Source organism: Danio aesculapii, chromosome 25 (genome assembly GCF_903798145.1).
Source record: "Danio aesculapii chromosome 25, fDanAes4.1, whole genome shotgun sequence".
NCBI lineage: Eukaryota > Metazoa > Chordata > Actinopteri > Cypriniformes > Danionidae > Danio > Danio aesculapii.
In genome coordinates this window covers 31,622,471-31,649,117 of record NC_079459.1, presented here as the reverse complement: position 1 = coordinate 31,649,117, position 26,647 = coordinate 31,622,471, and the positions used below count along the sequence as shown (strand labels likewise).

General features: G+C 33.2%; 1 protein-coding gene across 1 annotated transcript in view; it reads left to right on the top strand.

The window, feature by feature from the left end:
- The window catches only part of plxnb2b (plexin b2b), a 327,932-nt gene that overhangs the window by 267,678 nt on the left and 33,607 nt on the right, over window positions 1-26,647 (top strand). The window contains exons 10-20 of the mRNA XM_056451371.1: window positions 1,489-1,645; window positions 4,787-4,898; window positions 5,344-5,455; window positions 7,657-7,758; window positions 9,606-9,698; window positions 12,431-12,518; window positions 14,598-14,761; window positions 16,714-16,862; window positions 19,544-19,655; window positions 21,602-21,738; window positions 25,111-25,293. Coding sequence (XP_056307346.1) covers window positions 1,489-1,645; window positions 4,787-4,898; window positions 5,344-5,455; window positions 7,657-7,758; window positions 9,606-9,698; window positions 12,431-12,518; window positions 14,598-14,761; window positions 16,714-16,862; window positions 19,544-19,655; window positions 21,602-21,738; window positions 25,111-25,293 — 1,409 coding nt within the window. The remainder of the gene's footprint in view (window positions 1-1,488; window positions 1,646-4,786; window positions 4,899-5,343; window positions 5,456-7,656; window positions 7,759-9,605; window positions 9,699-12,430; window positions 12,519-14,597; window positions 14,762-16,713; window positions 16,863-19,543; window positions 19,656-21,601; window positions 21,739-25,110; window positions 25,294-26,647) is intronic.

Sequence of the window (26,647 nt, the reverse complement as noted above, 5' to 3'; positions counted from 1 at the left end):
ACACAAGGGAAAAGACACATTTTTGGAGACTTGTCCTGTGGTCTGATGGAACTAAGGCCCTGTTTACACTAATGCGTTTTAAACCGCATAAGTTTTGCTACGATTACGCCATCCGTCCACACAACGCCAGAGTTTTCGAGCCCCGAAAACGGAGCATTTTGAAAACACTGGAGAGGCTGTTTTCTTTCTAAAACGCTGCTGCTCTGTGTTATTGTGGATGGGGGAAAACGGAGACATCTGAAAGCGGAGGCGGGGCTGCAGACATTCGCCTCTCTGATTGGGGCTTTTTCCTCAATATTAAGTAGCCTACACACAGTTCAGTCTTACATCCTCTCCTTCTAAGTTCAGACTTCGCACGTTTGATATGGAAAACAGACTCCCAAAAGTTCAGCAATGTTATCTCTCTGTCAAGTGTCAGTATTTTTATTTGATTTTATCATCGGTTTTTTCTCCCAGAAATTGTTATTCTTATCATTTGTTTTATCCCAGAAAAAATATGTTGAGAGTGATTTGAACATTATTCGTTTTTGTTAGTAGTTTGTTTTAATTGGGTTAATTATAAATATAATATAATATAATATAAATCATTATGAAAGTGATTTAGTATAATAATTTTCATCCACATTGGAAATTTGTCATAATATTATTTAGTTATCTGTGTTGTTATCCATTGTATTTGGTTTTTATCAGTTACTGATAAAATAAAGGATAAATTTAGATAAAAATTGTTCACACTTAGTTGATGATTCATCAAAAGCTTGTTTGGCATGCTGTCCCGGGAGAGAGCCCTGAGCTCAAGGGATCCTCGAGCCCGGGGCTTCCTCCCGTTTGCAGAGCGAGAGGGGAGCCTGAGCTCGGTGGATCTCAGAACTCCCCGTCTGCAGTAGCTAAGGGAACACGTGAGGAAAAAAGGGGGCTAGACAAATGTTTCATTGTTATGCATGACGTATATATTTGGATGGTGGGAGGAAACCGGAGAACCCGGGGAAAACCCACGCGGACACGGGGAGAACATACAAACTCCTCACAGAAACACCTACCAACCTGGCAGGACCAGGGTTGGCAGTGTTCTTGCTGTGGGGCTAACAGTGCCAACCACTGGGCCTCCGTGCCGCCCGATCTAAAGTGAAGGAGGAGAACGGGGAGGAAGGGGGGTTTCTTCCAAACGAAGATAAAGTGGACTGAAAACTGGTTATTTATAGTAGCTTATGGCTCATATGATTGGATGATACTGATTAGCTTAATACGAGACCGGCTGTGATAAATCATAAGCACATGATCCTCTCGAAATTAGTTTATTAATAAACCTCACTTAAATTGACAGATTTCCTCTGCATGTTTACTTATAATTGTGGTGTGCTCCATTACAAGAGACAATAAAACATGTAACAGTTTAAAAGATTTCTGATTGAAATGTAGTATTTTTTAGTACTTTTATGTCATATCAGCAGGAATGTGTGAGTAAAGAATTTGTCAATTGTCCCTCAGGTTGAGATAAACGTGCGATCACTGCCCATCCTCAGAGATTCAGACCGGATTCGCTGCAGTTTCGGCTCTTATAACAGCACTGCCAAGATGGTGGACGGACGAATCAGCTGCCATTTACCTGAACAGCCCTTCATTCCACCAACACCTCCAAACCAGGGTATGGCATTACATTTAATTCATTTATAAGTGCTGATAATTAATTATTACATAGTGTTTTTATTATTTGCCAACATTTAACAATGCATTACGTCTTATTATATAATTGGTTTGTTATTGTCTTGTCCTCACACGAACTTTCAGAAGAAATCTACTTATGGTGCATTCATAATGCGTTCATAATCCAGGTTTCTTAAGCCCTATTCGGATGGTAATTGTTTCTCAGGGGAATGTAAGGGATTTTGGCCATTATCAGGGGTGTAGATGGTGACTTTATAGAATGTTGTTTTCTTTTTCTCTTCAAGCTCATGTGAAAATCCCCAGCTTAATCACTTACTGTTTTTTGACAGGGTTGTGTGGTCATTTAACTTCTATTAGTTTCTAATAATACTTCTATTAATACTTCTGTAGAGTTTCTATAGAAGATCGAGCTAAAAGAAATTTTGTAAACTCTTTTTGGCCCCTGAAACACACCGTACTGTTGCGAGTCATGGTAATTTGCATCAGAAAAGCTGCACCTTGTGTATTTAAAATAAAACTTTTCCCCGCTTTCCTCTTTTCCCTGCTTTCGTTTAAAAAAATTCTCTGTCCTCATGAAAACGCAAAACACACTGTGATGTATGTTAAGGGTAATAACACTTTTGTAGAATTAAGTATTTTTTGTGAGTAAATTGCAAACAAGTCAATGCAAACATGAGAACAGAGGCAGATTACCATCCCGAGGTCGAACTACACGGAATATGCGATACATTTGCCGCAAACGTGCGAAATTTGCCTCATTTGCGTCTTCCCGAACCCAGCCGTGTCGACTAAAAAGAAATGAGAAAACAGCGCGCACGCTGACGTCATGAGGTGAAAACAACTGGTTGTAGTTTCCACATGACCACACTGTACCCAGAGTTTTGAAAAATCTTTACCCTGGCGAAGTTTTTTGTAAGTTTTGGTTTGTCACCCGATACTCCATTTTCATGTCAACAAACAGCTAAACTCTAGAAAAAGTGTGGTTTTAAAAATACCCATGTTTTTGGACAGGATCTTAGTTTCTGTGTACTCTGTTTACTACTGACTAGCTATCACAAGCTGACATTTTTATCATTATTGTTAGGTCTTATCGTTGAACAAAAACAGCTCTTGAAGGGATTTCAGCTATTTTGTTTCACTGTTGTTAATGTTATCGTTAGTTTTTATCGTCAGAAATATTGTTCTTTTGTGTTCTTATTGTTAGTTTTTATCGTTGAATAAGTAGCTCCATATGCGATTTTAGCAATATTGTTTTTTTGTGTTCTTATTTTTAATATTTGTCGTAGAAAAATAAGTTTTAAATGTGATTTCGTTCCCTAGTGTTTGTATTGTCTGTTTTTATCGTCGAAAAATAGCTCTAAATGCGATTTCAGTGATTTTGTTCCATTGTGATTGTATAGTTAGTTCTTTTTTATTGTAGAATAAAATGCTCTAAATGGTTGACAAATAGCTCAGTGAGCATTATTGTTCCTTTGTGTTTGTATTGTTATTTTATTGCCGAAAGATAGCTCTAAATACGATATCAGCGATTTTGTTTCTTTGTGTTTGTATTGTTAGTGTTTATCGTAGAAAATGCTCTAAATGTGATTTCAGCCATTTTGTTCTTTTTGTGTTTTTATTATTAGTTTTTGTTGCCAAAAAATGCTCTAAATGCAGTTTCAGCGATTTCGTTCCTTTGTGTTCGTATCATTAGTTTTTAACGTAGTAAACTGTTCTAAATGCGATTTCAGCGATTTTGTTCCTCTGTGTTTGTATTGTAAGTTTTTCTCATCAAAAAATAGCTCCAAATATGATTTTATTGATTTTGCTCTTTTGTGTTTTTATTGTAAGTTTTAACGGTCGAAAAATAGCTCTAAATGCAATTTCAGCGATTTTGTTCCTTTGTGTTATTATTGTTAATTTTTTGATCGAAAAAATAGCTCTAAATGCGATTTCGGCGATTTTGTTCCTTTGTGTTCTTATTGTCTGTTTTTATCGTAGAAAAATAGCTCTAAATGCGATTTCAGTGATTTTGTTCCATTGTGATTGTATAGTTAGTTCTTTTTTATCGTAGAATAAAATGCTCTAAATGGTTGACAAATAGCTCAGTGAACATTATTGTTCCTTTGTGTTTGTATTGTTATTTTATTGCCGAAAGATAGCTCTAAATACGATTTCAGCGATTTGTTTCTTTGTGTTTGTATTGTTAGTGTTTATCGTAGAAAATGCTCTAAATGTGATTTCAGCCATTTTGTTCTATTTGTGTTTTTATTAGTTTTTGTTGCTGAAAAATGCTCTAAATGCAGTTTCAGCGATTTCGTTCCTTTGTGTTCGTATCATTAGTTTTTAACGTAGTAAACTGTTCTAAATGCGATTTCAGCGATTTTGTTCCTCTGTGTTTGTATTGTAAGTTTTTCTCATCAAAAAATAGCTCCAAATATGATTTTATTGATTTTGCTCTTTTGTGTTTTTATTGTAAGTTTTAACGGTCGAAAAATAGCTCTAAATGCAATTTCAGCGATTTTGTTCCTTTTTGTTATTATTGTTAATTTTTTGGTCGAGAAAATAGCTCTAAATGCGATTTCGGCGATTTTGTTCCCTAGTGATTGTGTAGTTAGTTATTTTTTATCGTAGAAAAATAGCTCTAAATGTGATTTTATTCCTTTGTGTTTGTATTGTTAGTTTTTTGGTCGAAATAAATAGCTCTAAATGCGATTTCAGGTGTTTTTTGTTTTTTTTTTGTTTCTTTTGTGTTTGTATTGTTTTTATCATAGAAAAATAGCTCTATATGGGATTCCAGCTATATTATTCCTCCTTTTTTTACGTTATCCTTAGTTTTTATCATAGAATTTTTTTTTCTATTTTATACTGTTGGTTTATTGTTTTTTTATTATATAATTGTATATATATGTTGTACAGTGACCTTGAGACCTACAGTATATAATATGTATTCAATTGAAATCTACAGACACAAATGAATTGAGTGTGACAAAGCTCCTCAAAGTGCAGTTTGGATGTTTTCATGCTATTAGACTGAAAAAGTCATGTGTTTAAAAACTGTTTCTGCTGCTGTGTCTTTAAGACATCAGTATGCAAATTACCCTTAATCTGATTGGTTATCCTCCTACTCATTTTCCTCCAGATTTCGTTGCGGTTCCAGTCCATATCTATGTGAATGTTAGCGTGAAAGTGGCGGCCAGCGAATACAAGTTCTACAACTGCGCCGCGGCCATCCAGAAAGCACAAAACACACCGTACGTCTGCTATTATCTGTGTGTGTGTGTGTGTGTGTGTGTGTGTGTATGTGTGTGCTTTATGCTGACACCACTGTGTGTATAATGAATACGAGCATCTGTAACGATGAGGTTTACTCAGAAATTGTAATGCATCACCCAAACTGCGATTGAATTTGCTTCTATAGAGACTTGCTTACGTTGCTTAGGGTTTTTTATTTTTTTATTTCCCCTCCAAGAGCAGGAAATTGCTTTCGTTTCTCATTCATTCATCACACATGAAAGTCGATCTCTCATCTTTTTTTTTTTCTTTTTTTCCCCTCTCCTTGTGTTTTTTAAGAGCTCGGGGACATTGCTGATGAATGGGTATTATTTGAAGTGCGCTGGGAGTGTGTGTTTTTACTGCAAACATTTACACGCTGATGAAAAATGTAAGTGTACCCAAAATAAAAAAATCTGTGCGCAGATGCACCTCGTGTGTGAGCAGCTCTTGGGGATGTCAGTGGAACGTCGCCGCACACACCTGCACGGACCTGAGCGATGCTGAAACCGGAACTAATATCATCAAGCAGAGACAGGTGATGCAGAATGATGCAAATAATAGTTCCATATGGAGACATGCTGGACTGTATGTACAGTTCTTTTTCAAATATTTCCCAACTGATGTTTAACAGATTCAGGTATTTTTCACAGTATTTCCTAGAATATTTTTTCTTCTGGAGAAAGTCTTATTTGTTTTATTTCGGCTAGAATAAAAGCAGTTTTTAATTTTTTAAACCATTTTTAGGTCAATATTATTAGCTCCCTTAAGCTATGTTTTTAATTCTACAGAACAAGCCATCATTATACAATGACTTGCCTAAATACCCTAACTTGCCTAATTAACCTAGTTAAGGCTCTAAATTGTACATATATATTGTGTGTATATATATATATATATATATATATATATATATATATATATATATATATATATATATATATATATATATATATATATTAACTGCATCCAAACCAAATGTTTGTATATAAATTTATATGAAATATATATGTATATGTTCCAAGTTATATATAAATTTAATATAGAGTGTGTAATAAATATATGTAATAAAAATAAATTACAATATAAATTATCTATTTATTTATTTCACAAATATATTACATTAAAAACAAACTTGTATTTTAGTTGAGATTTTTTCCCAGCAATTAATATTTATTTATTTATTTATTTATTTATTTATTTATTTATTTATTTATTATTTATTTATTTATTTATTTTTATTTATATACATATAATATTTAAATTTCTTTAAGTATATTTTTTGAGAAAGCTATACATAATAAAAATGAATTAATAAATTTAACTATGTATTTATTTATTTATTTAACAGATATTTTACATTAAAAACAAACTTTTATTTTGGTTGTGATTCATTTTTTTTTTTACCCAGCACTTAATATTTATTTATTTATTTATTTTACACAAATATTACATTAAAAACAAACTTGTATTTTAGTAGAGATTTTTTCCAGCACTTAATATTTATTTATTTATTTATTTATTTATTTATTTATTTACATATAATATTTAAATTTCTTTAGGTATACTTTTGATAAAGCTATACATAATAAAAAAATTAATTAATTGATTAAACAACATACTTGCTTATTTATTTATTTCTTACATATATTACATTAAAAACAAACTTTTATTTTGGTTGTAATTATTTTTTTGCCTAGAATTGAACATGTGTTAATTAATTTATTTATTTTAATACATATAATATTTAAATCTGTTTAAGTCTATGTAATAAAGCTATATTTATATAGCTTTATATATATATATATATATATATATATATATATATATATATATATATATATATATATATATATATATATATATATATATATATATATATATATATATATATATATATATATATATAGCTTTATTACAAAGCTTTATTACAAGCTTTATTAGCTTTATTTATTTAATAAATCACTTAAATGTTACTTCTTGACTACCTCTGCACTGAGATTTATAGGCGTTTCATGCACTCGGGTAGTTAAATACTCATTATTTAAATTACTTTTCAGACAAAGCAATTAGAAAAGTCATTTAAATACAAGTTTAATGATGTAATTAGTAATTCATGACTTTTTCAACTTAACTGACCCAACACCGATTTCTCCAAAATACTAAATGCTGAGAGTAAAATGCTAAAAATATGTTCTTTGTGAAAGCATTTGATCACATTATCCTCCGACAGTCCAGTGTTTTCAATAAGAACGAGAGTAAACAATTTAAAACATTCAACAGTACATGTTTTAGCAAAGCCTTACAGACGAAGGCGCAATAAACAAAGCCATCATGCATGTATGGAGTAAACATTTCTGGAAGCATAAAGCCGATTTATTATGGATATCCAGAGCCGGTGGTGTCAGAAGTGGTCTTTACTCTCAGCGTAGGATATTTTGAGATGAAATGGACACAAAGTCGATGTCTTTCCTCAGAAAGTTAAATGCAGAATCAGCACAAGCAGAAACAGAAAAACGCATGGAAGAAATGTATTATGGGTAATTATGCAATTAGAGAGCGTGGCCAGTGTCAGCGAGGATGTATTAGATCTCAGCTGTAAATAAACATGAGCGTCATCGCGGTTAATGAGTTTTTCAGTTCCAGTGGATGTTCATTGATTAATGATGGGGTGTAAATGAAGAACGACTCAGATTGTGTTGATTAAATGTGAGTTCTCCATCTTCTCTGTGTTTGCAGAATAAAAGCTGCCCACGCTTTGAGAATCCCGATCCCGTCCTCATCCCGGTCGGATATAAAACACGGATCAGTTTCGAAGGCATTAATTTGGACCCATATAAGGTGAGATTTACGTCCTAATAACAAATGTTATGATTCAAGGGATGTCTGAATGAAAAATAAATATATATCTGAAATAAATGTGGCAAAGATATATATACACACGGTGGCTCAGTGGTTAGCTATGTCGCTTCACCTCAAGAAGGTCACTGGTTCGAGCCCCAGCTGTTGGCATTTCTGTGTGGAGTTTGCTCTGGTTTCCCCCATAGTCCAAATACATGCGGTACAGGTGAATTGGATAAACTAAATTGGCCGTAGTGTGTGTGTGTGTGTGTGTGGATGTTAGAATGTATGGGTGTTTCCCGGCTAAAAGAGCATCCGCTGCGTAAAAGTTATGCTGGAATAGTTGGAGGTTCATTCCCCTGTGGCAACCTCTGAAATAGAGACTAAGCCCAAGGAAAATAATGGAATAAATGAAATATATTAAAATAAAAGAAGTACAATTATACTAAATAAATGAATTATTAATATATATTATATTAATTGTTCATTATTATATTAATAATTCATTATTGAATCAATATTTTAACATGGTTAAATAATCTATTTAATCAAAATTTTCAGAAATGTATGGAATATAAATACAATTTAAATTGTTCGTAATAATTCATATCTGCATATTCACTTAGAAAAAGTCTACAAATTAAGTTTTTTATTATAAAAAAATTATAAAAAAATACAAACTTATTTTACAAAATAGTAGTGTTTTTGTTTATATAATAAAATCACACTATGTTAAATATTTTTCCATTTTATTTTAATTTAAATAAGTAACTTTTCTCATCTTTGAAGTATACACTATATAATTACAAATAATATACTATTGTTTATATTATTAATTGCCTTAAACTTTTATAATTTTATAAAAATGCAAAGTATAAATAAATATACTGTTTTAATAATATTATAATTAATTTAAATTAGTAACCGTTTAACTTTTAACTATATATGTTATAATTACAAATATTATATAATTATTCATTCCATTAAATATTTATGATTTTACAAAAATGTACAGAATAAATAAACATATTTTTTAAATATTACATTTTAACATCTTATTTTGATTTAAATGTGTAATCTTTTCACTTTTTAACTACAGCATATACTATATAACTACAAATAATATTTAATTATTTATTGCATTTATTATTTCTACTTTACAAAAATGGACAGAATAAATTAAATATCATTTTTAATTATTAAAGTTTAACATTTGTATTTTAGTTTAAATGCCTAATCTCTTTACTTATAACTATAAACTATATGACTACAAATAATATATAATTATTAACTGCATTCATTAAAAATCAATATAATATCTATATAATATAACATCTTTAAAATGTATTTAAATTTAATTAAGTAATCTCTTATTTATTATTTATCTAATTACAAATAATATAGAATTATTAATTGCATTAAATATGTAGGATTTTACCAAAAACAAATCAGGATAAATAAATATATTGCTAAATTATTATTAAATAATATTAACAAACAGTTATACTTGTTGAGCAAATCTTTCAACTTAAGATTCTTCAAGGTCTTTATTTTTTATTAATACAAAAGTGATGCTTTATTTATATAATCATGTGTACTAAAGTTTGGTTTAACCTGTAAAATTAACTACATAAGTAGCTATTCAAGGTCACAAGCTTATAATTCAGAAATATTACTGCATAATTACATTTGCTCCAATTTTGTCAGTTTATCTCGTTTTCTGTGTGACTAATATAATACTAAAATACTTTTATAATTTCTATCTGTCTCCTTCCATCATTTTCTGTCGGTTGTTGTTGTTTTTTTGTTGTATTTTTCTGAAATGAATAATTTTTCTGCTTCTTCAGGGTCGTGATTTCACCATCGGGACCGAGCTGATGAGGGGTGAGGAGGATGTCAACACTGAATCAGGCCCTTTCTACTCTTTCAGCGGATACATGGTGCGTTTCACACACAATTAAAGGGACAGTTCACCCAAAAATGAACATTAACCCTCCCTAAAGAGCCAAACCTTTATAAGTTCTTCATTCTAAACACAAAAGAAGATGTTTTGAAGAATGTTGGAAACAGCCATTGACATCCATAGTAGTAAATGTAATACTATGGAAGTCAATGGCTACCAGTTTCCAACATTCTTCAAATAATCATCTTTTTTGTGTTCAATGGAGAAAAAAATTCTGCTTCTCCTTTACGAACATAGACATGAAAATTACATGTTCAACTTAAATTCCAATCTTCATTGCTTTGGTGCTTGTTCTTCTCATTTCAAATAAGACAGATGTCAGATTGTAGCTGAAAAAAGGTTAAGAATTGAAATACAACACAAGTTATGCACCTTTATCTTTATGAAAATAATCAAACAAATGTTTTTTTGATTATATTACATAAAATATGTAATTTTACGAAACCCGTTTTTACCTAAAATGGTCCGAAAATCAAATCTATGAAATTATATACCAAATTTGAAGCTGATATCTCAAAAAAAGAGCTTTCAGTAAAATTTGTTTGACTGCAGTACCAAACATGACCACATAAATCTCCATTGATGACTATACAAGAGCGCCCCCTATGTTTTGAGGAATAAAACCCTATTTTTGTCATACTTTTGACAATATTTGTAAAGTAGACATCAAATTCTAAAGTAGTATGGGAAGTTTGGTGGTATTTGGATAAAATTTAGCTTCTAAAAACTATTTAGATGTGGATTGCTGTAGCAAAGTAATGCTTTACATCTCTGACGAGTATTTTTGTTGCAAGTGAATAAATAACTGTTGCTCAGCAATATCCATCAAAAATCACTCACCAGATATGGAAACTAAGAAATGTTAAGATTTCAAGTGATATATAGTCATGATTGCTTTGTTTAAACTACAATATTATGGTTTTAAATATGTAACCCTAAATGACCCCACAGGTTATAAATTGACAGTGAATCTATTTTAATTTATTGCCCTTACTATGTAACAAAAAACAGCAGTAAAAAATATTCAGAAGTCTTAAACCTTTCCGACAAGATATAGTTTGTCATGATTAGATTAGCTTTTAATTGCAAAAAACGTGATGTAAAATGTGAGCTTTCAGTCAAATGTGTTTGGCTGCAGTACCAAACATGACCACATAAAGTTTCCATTGATAACCATACAAGGGCGCCCCCTATGTTTTGAGGAATACGAACCGCATAGTTGTCATACGTTTGACAATATTTGTAAAATAGACATTAAATTCTAAAGTAGTATGGGAGGTTTAGTGGTATTTGGATTGAATTTAGAATCTAAAAAACATTTTACATGTGGATTGCTGTAGCAAAGTAATGCTTTACAGTTCTGATGAGTATATCCTTGTTAAAAATGAGAAAATAACTGTTGCTCAGTAATGTCTGTCAAAAATCAGTCAGCATATATGGAAACTAGAAATGCTAAGCTTTCAAGTGATATAGAGTTAGTCAAGATTGCTTTATGTTTAGACTATAATATTATGGTTTTAAAAATGTACCCGTAAATGACCCCACAGGTTGTAAATTAGCAGTAAATGTGCTTTAATCTATTACTCTTCTTACGTAATAAAAAACAGCGGTAAAATATATATTCAGAAGTCCTAAACCTTTCCAACGAGATATAGTTTGTCATGCTTAGATTAGGTTTTAATTGCAAAAAAGTCAACTTTTACATAAAATAAATATTTTACAAAACCTGAATAAGCAAAAAAAATTGACAAAATTAAAGCTATGAAATTATATTGCAAATTTGAAGTTGATATCTCAACAAAAGTGAGCTTTTAGTAAAATGTGTTTGGCTGCAGTACCAAACATGACCACATACAGTTTTCATTGATGACCATACAAGAGCGCCCCCTATGTTTTGAGGATTACGAACCGCATAGTTGTCATACGTTTGACAGTATTTGTAAAGTAGACATCAAATTCTAAAGTAGTATGGGAGGTTTAGTGGTATTTGGATTGAATTTAGAATCTAAAAAACATTTTACATGTGGATTGCTGTAGCAAAGTAATGCGTTACAGTTCTGATGAGTATATCCTTGTTAAAAATGAAAAAATAACTGTTGCTCAGTAATATCTATCAAAAATCAGTCAGCATATATGGAAACCAGAAATGTTAAGCTTTCAAGTGATATATAGTTAGTCATGATTGCTTTATGTTTAGACTATAATATTATGGTTTAAAAAATGTAACCATGAATGCCCCACAGGTAGTAAATTGACAGTAAATGTGTTTTAATCTATTACTCTTCCTACGTAACCAATAAAACTAAAAACAGTGGTAAAATATGTATTCAGAAGTGTTAGACCTTTCCAACGTTATATAGTTTGTCATGAATAAATTAGGATTTAATTGCAAAAAAGAGATGTAAACTTGTAGCAGTTAAGGGGTTAAAACAAGCGCAGGCTGTGTAAATGATTTTAAATGAACCGGCCCTTTAATTCAGGCTGTACTGTAAATCTTCATATAAAAACACCTGCCAACCAATTATCAACAGAAAAGGTCTCTGACCCAAACTGGAGTGTCTGTTGTGGGTGTTTGTGATTCTAGCGCCCCCTGTAGGTGGTTGATCTCTTCGCCTGCTTTTCTGATTGCCCGTGGACACAGAGAGGAATATTTTTATCTGAGATGATGCTTGTGTCCTGGTGACTCACTCTGTGCTCCGTCTCTTCCAGTTCTCCTTCGACAAAGCTCACGAAACCAGCGTTCTGTTCCACGTACGGGACAAACACACGGGCAAGAAGATCGACAGCAGCCTTAATGGTAATCAGTCACTCGCCATAAAGGGACAGTTCACTGAAAGACTTGTATGCCTTAATATAATGTAAATAATGCCTCTTTGAGTAGTTTGTAAGAAAAAAAACTTGTTATTTAAAAAAGTCCACATTTATTTTAGACCACATTCGCTGTCATTATTTCCAGTAGAGTATTCTGGTTGCCTTTAGCTCTGTTTTTATTATAAATGCAGCACAACTGGGGATAAAAAAAGATCTCATCCAAATGAAAAGTTTATTTTGACATAATATATGTGTGTGTGTGTATTATATATATTTATTATGTGTACGAAAACTTAACACAATTTTGTTATATAGACATTTATTTAAATGTATATATAGTTTTTATCATATACACATATATTCTATTTCTAAATATAAATAATCATGTTTTCAAATATATGCTTACATGTGTGTATTTATACATACATATTAAATATACATTATTATATTATGTCAAAACAAGGAAGAGGTTTAGCACGATTAATTTGTGGCCAGCACTAATAATGATATGTTTTAGGGCTGTGCAATTCATTGAAATTTAATTACGGTTTCGATTATGAAAAATATTATATAGTCATTTTTATATAATCATTGGAGGCTAAAATCGAAATTGTAATAAAATTTTGTTTAATGGCACAGTTTTATTTTTAGTTCTTAGTTGCGTTTTTGTCAAACTAAGAACTCAAAATAAACTGTGCAATTAAACAAAATTTATTACAATTTCGATTTTAGCCTCCAATGATTATTAAACTTAATTACAGTTTTGATTTTAACTAAATTTTAGCAAAAATTAATAGGATTTGTGCATTATAGTGAAAACAAATTGGATTTGTACATTTTTGTGAAAACGAATTGTTTTTGCGTAATTTAGCGAAAACGAATTGGATTTGTGCATTTTAGCGAAAAACTAATTGGATTTGCGCAATTAACCGAAAACAAATTGGATTTGCGCATTTCATCGACAACTAATTGGATTTGCGCATTTTAGCGAAAACGAATTGGATTTGCGCATTTTAGCAAAAACAAATTGGATTTGCGCATTTTAGCAAAAATGTATTGGATTTGCGCAATTTAGCGAAAACAAATTGGATTTGCGCATTTTAGCAAAAATGTATTGGATTTGCGCAATTTAGCGAAAACAAATTGGATTTGCGCATTTCATCGACAACTATTTGTATTTGCGCATTTTAGCGAAAATGAATTGGATTTGTGCAATTTAGTGAAAACAAATTGGATTTGCGCATTTCATCGACAACTAATTGGATTTGCGCATTTTAGCGAAAACTAATTGGATTTGCACAATTTAGCAAGAACAAATTGGATTTGCGCATTTTAGCAAAAACAAATTGGATTTGCGCATTTCATCGACAACTAATTGCATTTGTGCATTTTAGCGAAAACAAATTAGATTTGCGCATTTCATCGACAACTAATTGGATTTGCGCATTTTAGCGAAAACAAATTAGATTTGCGCATTTCATCGACAACTAATTGGATTTGCACATTTCATCGACAACTAATTGGATTTGTGCAATTTAGCCAAAGCGAATTGGATTTGCACATTTTAGCGAAAACAAATTGGATTTGCACATTTTTGCGAAAATAAATTGGATTTGTGCAATTTTGCAAAAACGAACTGGATTTGCGCATTTTAGCGAAAACGAATTGGAAAAATAAAAATTGAATTGGAAAATTGATTTTAGTTTTCCTTTTAAAACACGTCTACTTATTTACACTAAAAAAGACAAAAAGTAATGACAACTAAATCTTTTATGTTACTTTAACTCATTTTATTTTGTTGTCATAAATAGTTGACAAGTTGATACAAGGTGACTAGATTGTTGATTCAACTAGAAAAAAAGAACTTCTAAATTTAGCTAAAAACATATAATTTTTACAATGTAGTTTACTAAGTTAAACTAAATAAAACATGAGAAATATTACTTCCACGGCAGCTAGCTGAAATAAAAAAAATTATATATTCAATTTTAAATATATTAAATGTTTTAAACATCATTCCTCGGTCTGGTTTGAGAGTGTTTGTTGTCTCTCTGCTGTGTTTCAGTGACTCTCTACAACTGTTCTCTGGGTCGTGAAGACTGCAGCTTGTGTAAAAACGCAGATCCCAAATACCAGTGTGTGTGGTGCCGTCAGACCAGCGCGTGTGTATATGAGCAGCTCTGTGCCTCCAGAGACCCTGTGGAGTGTCCCGACCCGCAGATCACAGACGTGAGTCTCTCAATACACCAATGCAAAACACACCCCACAAACATCATATATTGTCATATATTGAATCATATATGTGCTGTATGTCTATATAAATTCATGTATGGCCATATATATGAATATGTATATAAAATTATACCTAATGTGTATGTACATATTTGTAATTCCAATGGAATGGAAAAAATCATATATGTAATATATGTAACATACACTACCTGACAAACGTCTTGTCGTCAATCCCAGTTGTAAAAGCAACCAATAATAACTTGACTTCTAGTTGATCATTTGGAAAAGTGGTAGAAGGTTGATTTTTCAGATTGAACTACATGCCAATCATCACAAATACTGCAGAAGACCTACTGGAACCCGCGTGAACCTAAGATACTTAGAGAAATCAGTGAAGTTTGGTGAAGGAAAAATCATGGTTTGGGGTTACATTCAGTAATGTAGAGAAGGTCAAGGTGCTCCAGGATTGGCCAGCCCAGTCACCAGACATGAACATTATTGAGCATGTCTAGGATAAGATGGAGAAGGAGGCATTGAAGATGAATCCAAAGAATCTTGATGAACTCTGGGAGTCCTGCAAGAACGCTTTCTTTGCCATTCCAGATGACTTTATTAATGAGTGATTTGAGTCATTGCAGAGATGTATGGATGCAGTCCTCCAAGCTCATGATGGAGTCATACACAATATTCATTCTGTTTCCACTGCAGCATGACTTTATATTCTATACTGGACATTATTTCTGTTAAGTGACAAGAGTTTTGTCTAAGCAAAGTCAGACCTTACTCTCCTAATGAAATAATTCAAAATCAAGGCATGATCATATTTTATTTTGGAAAAATAAGCGTAATCTAGAGGTCTTTGCTTTTCATATAAGCCACTTCTGATTCCAAATGATCAACTAGAAGTCCAGTTATTATTTGTTGTTCTTTAAACATGGGTAAGCGACAAGACTTTTGTCAGCTAGTGTATGTTGCATACACTGTACAAATAAATGCTGGGTTCCACACTATCGATTTGTTGACAACTTATTAGTTTTTACAAATTTAAGTGGACTGAACATAAAACAATTAAGTTGTCCCCCCAAAAACTCAAGAATTGTGTCGCAAACATCATTTTTTTATTATATATGACATTTGTTTATATATATGTGAAATCCAAATTTGAACTTGTATGTCATTTATGTAATTTGCATAAATAACCATATATCATATTTCTCTATGGTTTTAGTGCAATTTGTTGTCTACATATACAGTTGAAGTTAGAATTATTAGCCCCCCTGTTTATTTTTTTCCCCAATTTCTGTTTAACGGAGTTAAGATTTTCTCAACACATTTCTAAACATAATAGTTTTAATAACTCATTTCTAATAACTGATTTATTTTATCTTTGTCATGATGACAGTAAATAATATTTGACTAGATATTTTTCAAGACACTTCTATACAGCTTAAAGTGACATTTAAAGGCTTAACTAGGTTAATTAGGTTAACTAGGCGGGTTAGGGTAATTAGACAAGTTATTGTATAACGATGATTTGTTTTGTAGACTATCGAAAACAAATTAGCTTAAAGGGGCTAATAATTTTGACCTTAAATGGTTCATAAAAATTTTTAAACTGCATTTATTCTAGCTAAAATAAAGCAAATAAGACTTTCTCCAAAAGAAAAAATATTGTCAGACATACTGTGAAATTTCCTTGCTCTGTTAAACATCATTAGGAAATATTTAAAAAAGAAAAACTAAATTAAAAGGAGGGCTAATAATTCTGACTTCAACTATATATATATATATATATATATATATGTGTGTGTGTGTGTGTGTGTGTGTGTGTGTGTGTGTGTGTGTGTGTGTGTGTGTGTGTGTGTGTGTGTGTGTGTGTGTGTGTGTGTGTGTGTGTGTATATATGTATATATATACATATTTATTTATCATGCTGTAATGTATTTCAGATCACACCGAGATTCGGGCCCCTGAAGGGAGGAATCGCCATCACCATTAAAGGCTCAAATCTGGGCATTCAGAAAGACGACATTAAAAACATCACAGTGGCCGGAGTCAACTGCAGACACCTGCGGGAGCGATACTCCGTCTCAACCAGGTAATCCCATTGGCTGAGAGCATCCTTTAATCCTAACTGTGGCATTTTGGTGACTGTCGCTTTAAATTCAAATGAGACTGTGCAAAAAAGGGCGGAGCTACTAATGCCTATGTGTCAGCACAGTGGCAGATTCAAAAATAAGACTAACGTCCTATGCTAATGAGGAAGAGATGGTCACTAGTGGGCGGGGCTTTCCCCCTCTGATGACACGTACAACGGGAGAATGTCAGTCAAAGTGTTTCTGCAGACTGTTTTATCAAGTGTGATTATAAAAATATATAATTAATACATTTTTATTATTAGCAGCTGGTTATATTCACACAGTGTCACCACACAACTGTGTTTAAACCCCTTATAAAAGTGATGGTTTCATAATAGGTGCCCTTTAAATACAGTAGTGAAGTAAAATACAAGTAAATGAACAGCAGATTTTCATTTCAGACTGAACTGTCTCTTTAACCAACCCCAAACCCTCATTCATTACACTCGTGTCCCATAAAACCGATCTTCTGTCCTCATAATCTGCGCATCAGCCTCCTTGGAGCTGCTTTACCATTCTGCAAACGAGCTCAAAAGACGCTTTCCAAAGCTGTTAGCAGGCAGACAAACACTCGCTGAAGCTGAACGCAGATAACGGCTGATGGAGAATCACTGACGCAGCCAAGCCTGACACCCCGGCCTGCGAAGAAAAAAAAACACTCGCCGGCGTACAAATCTAACCTTGTTCTACAAGAGCCAGAAAGCACAGACCGACTGGAATGCGCTTTAATATTTAACGCGCATTACTGAGCCTCCAGCACAACATCTGAAGACATTATTTGGAGCGTTCTTGGGGGCATTTTTTTACACGTTCGAATTCCGGCTAATTATTTTTTAATCAAGCCTCGAATGAACCAGATTTATCAAAACGGGACGTTGGCTGGAAAATCAGGCCATTGGGTAGCAGAGAGATCTGAACATTCAATTTATTCAGTAGGACCAGTTTATGAAGATGTACAATCAGCCATGTTGTTTCATGTAAAGTTTTCATTCATTAATTAATTAAAAATAAATCTTTTTTAGATATATGTCTGTCTAATTTGACTATTATTTTTATAATTAACATTATCATTTAACCATTGTGTATGTGTTGTTAATTATAAACTAATTATTAATAATAAATTCATGCAAATGAGGCCATATTTTAATTACCAAATGTTTTTATGCTAATTCTGGATTTTTAAAATGTAGGTTATTTTAATACAATTGTGGTATTTAATTATTACTTTATTTATTATAATTATATAATATATACATATATATGAAGAGCTTAGATGCATGTTTACACACGCTGTGAAATTTGTCACACCTCCGCGGCTGCGCACGTCACAGTTTCTGCGTGCTTCAAGGTTCATTCACAAAATATGTCTGCGTCTACACTTTGCAGGGCAACAGCCAATCACATTACTTTTCCAGAGTTCCGTAAAACGTGATTGGCTAGCATCTGCTCTTGGGTAATAGCATTAACCCATCTAACTTGGATCTGTTTGACGATTTAAAGTTCATGTAAATCTTTGACGCTGACATAAGAAAAAAAAATTTTTTTTAAAGTACTGTAAATAATCTGAGGGCAGTTTCATTAAGTGAACTGTGTGTAGAGCTGGCATGTATTTCAGGTCAAACCATGTGATCTGCGCAGTGCGACTAGTCGACGTCAATCAAAAAGCGTCACGGTAGAGCATTAAACTAGTCGGTGCAACCTCTCTCTCTCTCTCTCTCTCTCTCTCTCTCTCTCTCTCTCTCTCTCTCTCTCTCTTTATATATATATATATATATATATATATATATATATATATATATATATATATATATATATATATACACACACACACACAAACACACACACAGTACTCATTAGTACTCACAGTACCCATTTTGAAAATTAATATTTGTATCCATTTCTCAGTGAATATTTTGGTGCATTTAAACAAAACATATATATTTATATATATATATATATATATATATATATATATATATATATATATATATATATATATATATATATATATATATATATACAAAACAAGATATATTTATTAAAATAATATTTTAGTGACCAAAGATTTTTTTTTAAATTGAAAGATAATACAATTAAATTCAAGCAAAAAATAAATTACAATCTACAAAAATTTCAGCTAAATTCTTCACTTTTTTGCATCTCTTGATTTTTTTTCCCTCTTTTTTAAAATTGTATTTAATATTTTTTATAATATAAATTTGGTTGTTCTAGTTTTTGGACTGTTATCGTAAGTTATTTTGTTAGATAAGCTTCAGAAGCTTTGGCTTCAGTACTGACTCATCTAATGTATATGCACAAATATAATGTTGTATAGCTTCCTATTAAAAATATGAATTAAAAAAATTTAAATATATATATATATATAAAGAAACATTTATTTTATTAATACATCTGTCTTTTGATAATATCTTGGTATTTAGAAGGAATTGTATTTTTAATTGTTTTGTATATATATTTTGTAAAACATTTTAAGTGTTTATAATAATCATTGTGTTATTTGTCAAAGTAACATACCGTGTGTATATATTTTAACTTATGTGTGTGTGCGTGCGTGCGTGCGTGCATGCGTGCGTGTGTGTGTGCGTGTGTGCGTGCGTGTGTGTGTGTGTGCGTGTGTCAGTGTTATTTGTCAAATCGGGCCGGCGAACTTGCGTAAAAGTGGAGTGGTGGAGATCGAGGTGGGCAGAGGAAGGAAGGGGGTGTCCTCGAAAACAGTCCAGTTCACATACAGGGTGAGTCCAGTTCTTCATTACCCAGTATGCACTGCACACACATACTAACTTACACATACTAACTTAGTGGAAATGAATGTGTGTGTGTGTGTGTGTGTGTGTGTGTGTGTGTGTGCGCGTGTGTGCGTGTGTGTGTGTGTGTGTATGTGTGTCCGTAATGTATATCCGGTTATATGATAAGAGGTTTTTACAGTATAAAATATATTATGCCTGTGGATATTACTTATAAATAAAAAAATCAACCCGTGTGTGTGTGCGCGAGTGCGAGTACATGTGCATGTGCACGTGCGCGTGCATGTGTGTGTGTGTGTGTGTGTGGACAAGCCATCAGTGTTTGCCTGCAGGAGCGACTGATGCAATAAACCCCGCAGGAGAATCACTGCTGACCACACACACACACACACACACACACACACACACACACACACACATTTCATCAGATTATGTAATCATTACAATAAGATGGTAATACAGAGGTCTTGCCTGTCATTTCTGGCTATTTCCAGCTCTGTTGCACATCTTTACTGAAATATTACAATTTATGATATTTATTTATGATATTTATCTACAATTATTTTGAATGTATAATGTGCAGTTCAGTCTGTATATTTTACTGATGTAAAATCATTCATTTTTAACTCTTATATTAATTAATTAATTTTAAATGATTAAGAATTACAAATAATGTGTGTTAATTATTGTTTAATATAGAGTAATTAATTCATATGATAAAAAATTTATATATATATATATATATATATATATATATATATATATATATATATATATATACACATGTTTATTTATGTATTTATTATTTTTCATTTATTTATTTATTTTATGGTTTAAGGGTTACATTATTGAATTGTCAATATACCAAAAAAATGCTTTGTAAAAAAAATCTTTTTGAAGGTGCAGTATGTAAGTTTGCCACCCAGTGGTTGAACTAGGTATTGCACACCTTGTTCAAAACAACCGCAGGTTGCCAGATTGACGACTCAACAGCAGTTTGCCTGACTTTTGAGTCTAAAGGCTGATTTAAACCGTGTTGTAAATAAAAGCAACGGCACAGGATGGAAGGAAGATTTTCCTAACCAACACCTGAAGTATATATTTTAGAAACGGCTTCTATTTCTAGCAGATGAATAACCGAAAACTGACAATGTTAAGCTCAACTACACCTCATGTTCTTTATTCAGTGTTAAATGTTAATAATGCGAGTTTGAATGCCATTTTACATGAAATTTATTGCCATACTACTGAAAACAGCAGCAGACAGTCACCTCAGCAGATGTTCACCTCAGATCTGGAAAATAAAATAAAACGTTTGAAATTGAACTGTGATTTAATAATGTTAAAGAGGGTTAGTTTTATTAATTAGATTATAAACCTTACCATTTCGTTGGTGCGCAGTGAGTGCACTATTCTGTGCTTCTGAATGGCAGTTTAAATTTCTGTCATGTTTCGACCAGTGCAAACAGCCAAATTGCGGATCACTACGTATCTCGTCACATAGCGTGTTGTTAGGACACGCGGTTACAATGTAACCTACTCACCTAATGTTTACGTTCATAATATTTATATTATTTGATAATTAAGAACCACCTCATGTGGAACTCTGAATCTGCATCTCATTTCGGAGGGTGCTACTGTCCACCGGAGGTCGCATTTTGGTGGCGAGTTTGCATGTTCTTGCATGTCCTCCACAGTCCAAAGACAAGGCTAAAGGGCAATTGGATGAACTAAATTGGCTGCAATGTATGAGTGTGTATGGGTGTTCCCCTGTACTCCGTTGCAGCTGGAAGGGCATCCGCTGCATAAAACATTTGCCAGAATAGTTGGCGGTTCATTCTGCGGTGGCCACCTCTGAAAAGAAAGAAAATGAATGAATGAATGAATTGAGTTGTTAAAGTTGATTCTGATGAGTGTGATGTTTGCATCTGCAGGATCCTGTTCCTCTCAGTGTGTTTCCTAATCGAGGTCCCAAAGCTGGAGGAACAGTCCTCACTATTACTGGACAAGACCTGAACACGGCTTCAAAAGAAGACCTGCTCATCCTGGTGGGAGACGTGCCCTGCCGAGTGTGAGTATATCATGGGAAAAAAACACAACGCTCTCTGACTGCAGACTACAACAAGCATCTGTCAGTCTGGAGATTCTGATTCTGTTTTAAGTCTAATGTAAAGAAATATTAAGACAACATTTTGAAGTGTTTCTTTTGTCGCACTTTAACAATTTGTGTCTGTCGATTTCAATTACAGCACATATTTGTAAAGGCTGCTTTCTCCAAATGAGAACAATTTCCACTGTGGAAGCAGCTCTTATAGAACTGCCAAACTCTAGTTTCATCTGTATTCTGAGGGTGTTTTTGCTCATAAATAATTTGTCTGACTATTTATTTAACATTTTATTTGACAATAAATTATAAGAGGTGCGGCACGGTGGCTCATTGGTTAGCACTGTCGCCTCACAGCAAGAAGGTCGCTGATTCAAATCCCAGCGGGGTCAGTTGACATTTCTGTGTGGAGTTTGCATGTTCTCCCGGTGTTGGTGTGGGTTTTCTACAGGTGCTCCTGTTTCCAGTCCAAAGACATGCGCTATAGGTGAATTGAATAAACCTAATTGTCCATAGTGTACACTCTCTGAAATAAAGGTGCGCGAGATGTCATTGGGGTGGTACCTTTTTAAAAGGTACACATTTGTACTTAAAGGGTCCATATTGGTACCTCAAAAACATATATTAGTACCTAAAGATTTTAGGAGGAACACTTTTGTACTTTTTAAGTCGTAATATTGTACCCTTGAGGTATTAATATGAACCTTTTAGGTACACATTTGTACCTTTTGTAAAGGTACGACCCCAGTGACAGCTCGCGCACCTTTATTTCTGAGAGTGTATGAGTGTGTGTGTGAGCGATTTTGTATGGATGTTTCCCAGTGCTGGATAAGTTGGCGGTTCATTCCGCTGTGGTGACCCCAGATTAATAAAGGGACTAAGCCGAAAATTAAATGATTAAATGAAGGAATGTTTTTCCTTACTGTTCACGGTATTTTCTGTGTTTTGGAGCTTTAAAAAAAGATTTTCCACTCTAATGAGTAAAAAAAAAAACGAATTAAATTGGAAGAATGTTGGAAACTGTAAACACTGACTTTTAAAGTAGGAAAAATAAATACAACAAAAGATGGCGGAATTTTTTCAATTTTGGTTGAACTGACCATCTTCAGAACACAAACTAAGATTTTTTTTGTTTAACTCTGTTTTATTGATGCATATTAGTCAGCTACATTTTCTTCCTCTCTGAATCAAACAGTATATTCCAAGGACTGTCTTACCCACAGTCCAAAGACATGCGGTACATGTGAATTGGGTAGGCTAAATTGTCTGTAGTGTATAAGTGTGAATGAGTGTGTGCAACAATCATGCTGGATACGTTGGCGGTTCCTTCTGCTGTGGCAACCCCAGATTAATAAAGGGACTTAGTCAGATAAAAAAAATGAATGAATGAATTATTATTATTATTATTTTAAATGTGAGTGGAAGGGTTGCCAAATAGTGTAAAATTTCTCAGTATTACTGCAAACTGTATGTCTAACCTTTTCTACTTGAATAAACTGCATCAGATCATGCGTCCAATGTACATAATTGGATTTTTAGTGATTATTAATCAGAAGGCCATTGCATTTGACTGTGAAGATGACAAGGAAACATTTGCAGGTCTAAATAATGCTACTAGGGGGCACGCATGTCATGATTTTGCCAAGTACGTTGTGATCCAGGATTAACATCTATGTTGATCCTGGAACATCATTTTTGTTGGAAAATGTAATCCATACCTATTCCCTACCCCTAAACCCAACCATACCTGTAAATTATTCTCAAAGGCTGCATTTACACTGCACTGTTTAAGTGTTTTTTTTCTCCCATGTGGCACAGATCGGATATGGTCCATGTAGTGTAAGCAGGAACAAATCACATGGATTCCGATTTACTCAAATCAGATTCAGGCCTTGTTCATATGTGGAAACTTATCCGATATGAATCGGATTTGTGTCCTCGTGTCTGCAGTGTAAGCAGGTAGATCGGATTTTCACCTGTCAATGTGAGTCGCGCGTCATTAAAACCCGTAGCGAATGACGTCAAGTCTGATACTTTCTTTTCAGAACAGACTTCAGCAGAGTCCCAAACCTTAAATCTCATACACAAGGACTTAAACAGCTGTTATATTGTCATAAAGCACAAGTATTTAAGCATGTTAATGAGAGTGAGAGAGCGCAATGTCCGCTACGTAGCCAATATAAACTCATATAAAACTAGTGCATACATCACGTGCAAAAATCACGCCATGGACATAACATTAAGATGCCTAAAGGTTTAAAAAGCCTATATATCAAAAGAAGATGGACAAATGAGAACATTTCTGTCATAAACTATAGTAAAACAGCTTGTCAAAAGCTGCGAACAGATTACTTGCAGGAATAGAGAAAGAGCCCTCTTTAATTATCAGCTTTCTGTCAGCGCCCGCTCTTTTTTCCTGGTCATTGCGCCTTTACCATGTGCTGAGTAAATGCAGACGATCGGATACGAGTCATTTTTAAAAGATGATGTAAGCAGGTCATCAAACAAATCAGATACAGTCACAAAATCAGAATTGACCATCAAGATCTGCAGTGTAAATGCAGCCAAAATCAGAGGGGAATAATAGTTGGATAACATGTAGAAGTGGATAAACCTAAACATATCCATTAATTCTAATTGGTTGATTGGAATGTTGTTCCAGGATCAACATATGTTAATCAAGGTCCTATCTTATGAAATCAAGTTAGGGTATGGGGCAAAATCAAAAAAAGAAATTGATTTGAAAATCAAGATTTTATTAGATGAAATCTGAGAGCTCTCCAATCCTCTATATCAGTGTTTCCCAACCATGTTCCTGAAGGCACACCAATAGTACACATTTTCAACCTCTTCCTAATCAAACACACCTGAATCAACTCTTGAGAACATTAGAAGAGACTCCAAAACTTGAAGTTAATGGGCCAGATAATGGAGACAACCAAAATATGCACTGTTGGTGTGCCTCCGGGAACAGGGTTGGGAAACACTGCTCTATATACAGTAATGGTCTCAAGATGTTCAAAGTCCAGAAATGAAACCATAAAAACTGTGAAAACAGTCCATGTGACTTCAGTGGTTCAACTGTAGTCAAAACGAAGCTCCAAGAACACTTTTGTGCACCAAAACACTTGTAAATACTAGTTTTTTTTGGACAAAAGGGTGTTTGGTTTACTATGAACAAAGGTTTTTCAGGCATTTTTTTGGTGACAGAATTGGTTTTTTTTTTGGTGGACTAACCCTTTATTTACTGATTCAACTGGAGATACATATTAGTTCTGGACCTGCAGTGTTAGATGTTGTGTGTTGTTGTTGATTGTGTGTGTTGTTTTTCTGTATTAGTGAGAGTTTCGGAGATCAGATCACCTGTAAACTGTCTGAGTATCTGGGGGATACGGTTCCTTCTGCTCGCCTGGACGTCAAAGTTCAGTACGGGCCGCAAATCCCAACCAGCATCAAGACAGCCTTTCAGTTCTCCAACAACCCCTCAGTGTCGGACCATCAGCCCCGCAGCAGCTTCATCTGGTCAGAAAACACCACATCCATCAGTCCAAACCATACCATAGTACACATTCTTACAGCATTACCCACTTGTAGACACTCAACAGTAGTGCTTTTCATTAGGACATTATTTACTGTAGACATTTATTATTTGATATATGTATAGTAAGGGATTTTTTGATTGATTGATTGATTTATTGAAAAAATTATTTATTGATTGATTGATTGATTGATTGGTTGGTTGGTTGGTTGATTGATTTGTTAGTTGGTTGCTTTGTTGATTGATTGATTGATTGATTGATTTGTTGATTGGTTGATTGATTTGTTAGATGGTTGATTTGTCAATTTGATATATTGGTTGGTTGATTGGTTGCTTGATCAAGAATTGATTGATTAATTGATTGGTTGGTTGGTTGGTTGAATGATTGCTCTGTTGGTTGGTTGGTTGGTTGGTTGATTGATTGATTGATTGATTGGTTGATCAAGAATTGATTGGTTGGTTGGTTGGTTGATTGGTTGGTTAATTTGTTGGTTCATTGGTTGGTTGATTAAGAATTGATGGATTTGTTGGTTGGTTGATTGGTTGGTTGGTTCGTTCTTTGGTTGGTTGGTTGGTTGGTTGGTTGAATGATTGATTTGTTGATTGATTAATTGATTGATTGATCAAGAATTGATTGGTTGGTTGGTTAATTTGTTGGTTGGTTGGTTGACTAAGAATTGATTGATTGATTTGTTGGTTGGTTGGTTGGTTCGTTCCTTGGTTGGTTGGTTGGTTGGTTGGTTGGTTGATTGATTGATTGATTGATTGATTGATTAAGAATTGATTGGTTGGTTGGTTAATTTGTTGGTTGGTTGGTTGATTAAGAATTGATTGATTGATTTGGTTGATTGACTGGTTGGTTGGTTCGTTCTTTGGTTGGTTGGTTGGTTGGTTGAATGATTGATTGATTGATTGATTGATTGATTGATTGATTGATTGATTGATTGATTGGTTGATTGATTGATTGATTGATTGGTTGGTTGGTTGGTTGTTCAGTTCGTTCTTTGGTTGGTTGGTTGGTTGGTTGGTTGTTCATTTCGTTCTTTGGTTGGTTGGTTGATTGAATGATTGATTTGTTGGTTGGTTGGTTGATTGATTGATTGACTTGATTGATTGGTTGATTGATTGATTTGTTGGTTGGTTGATTGATTGATTGACTTGATTGATTGATTGGTTGATTGATTGATTGATTTGTTGGTTGGTTGGTTGATTGATTTGTTGGTTGTTTGGTGATTGATTGATTTGTCAATTAAATTTGTTGGTTGGTTGAGTGGTTAATTGGTTGGATGATTGATTAATTGGTTTGTTGGTTGATTGATTGATTTGTCAGTTTGATTG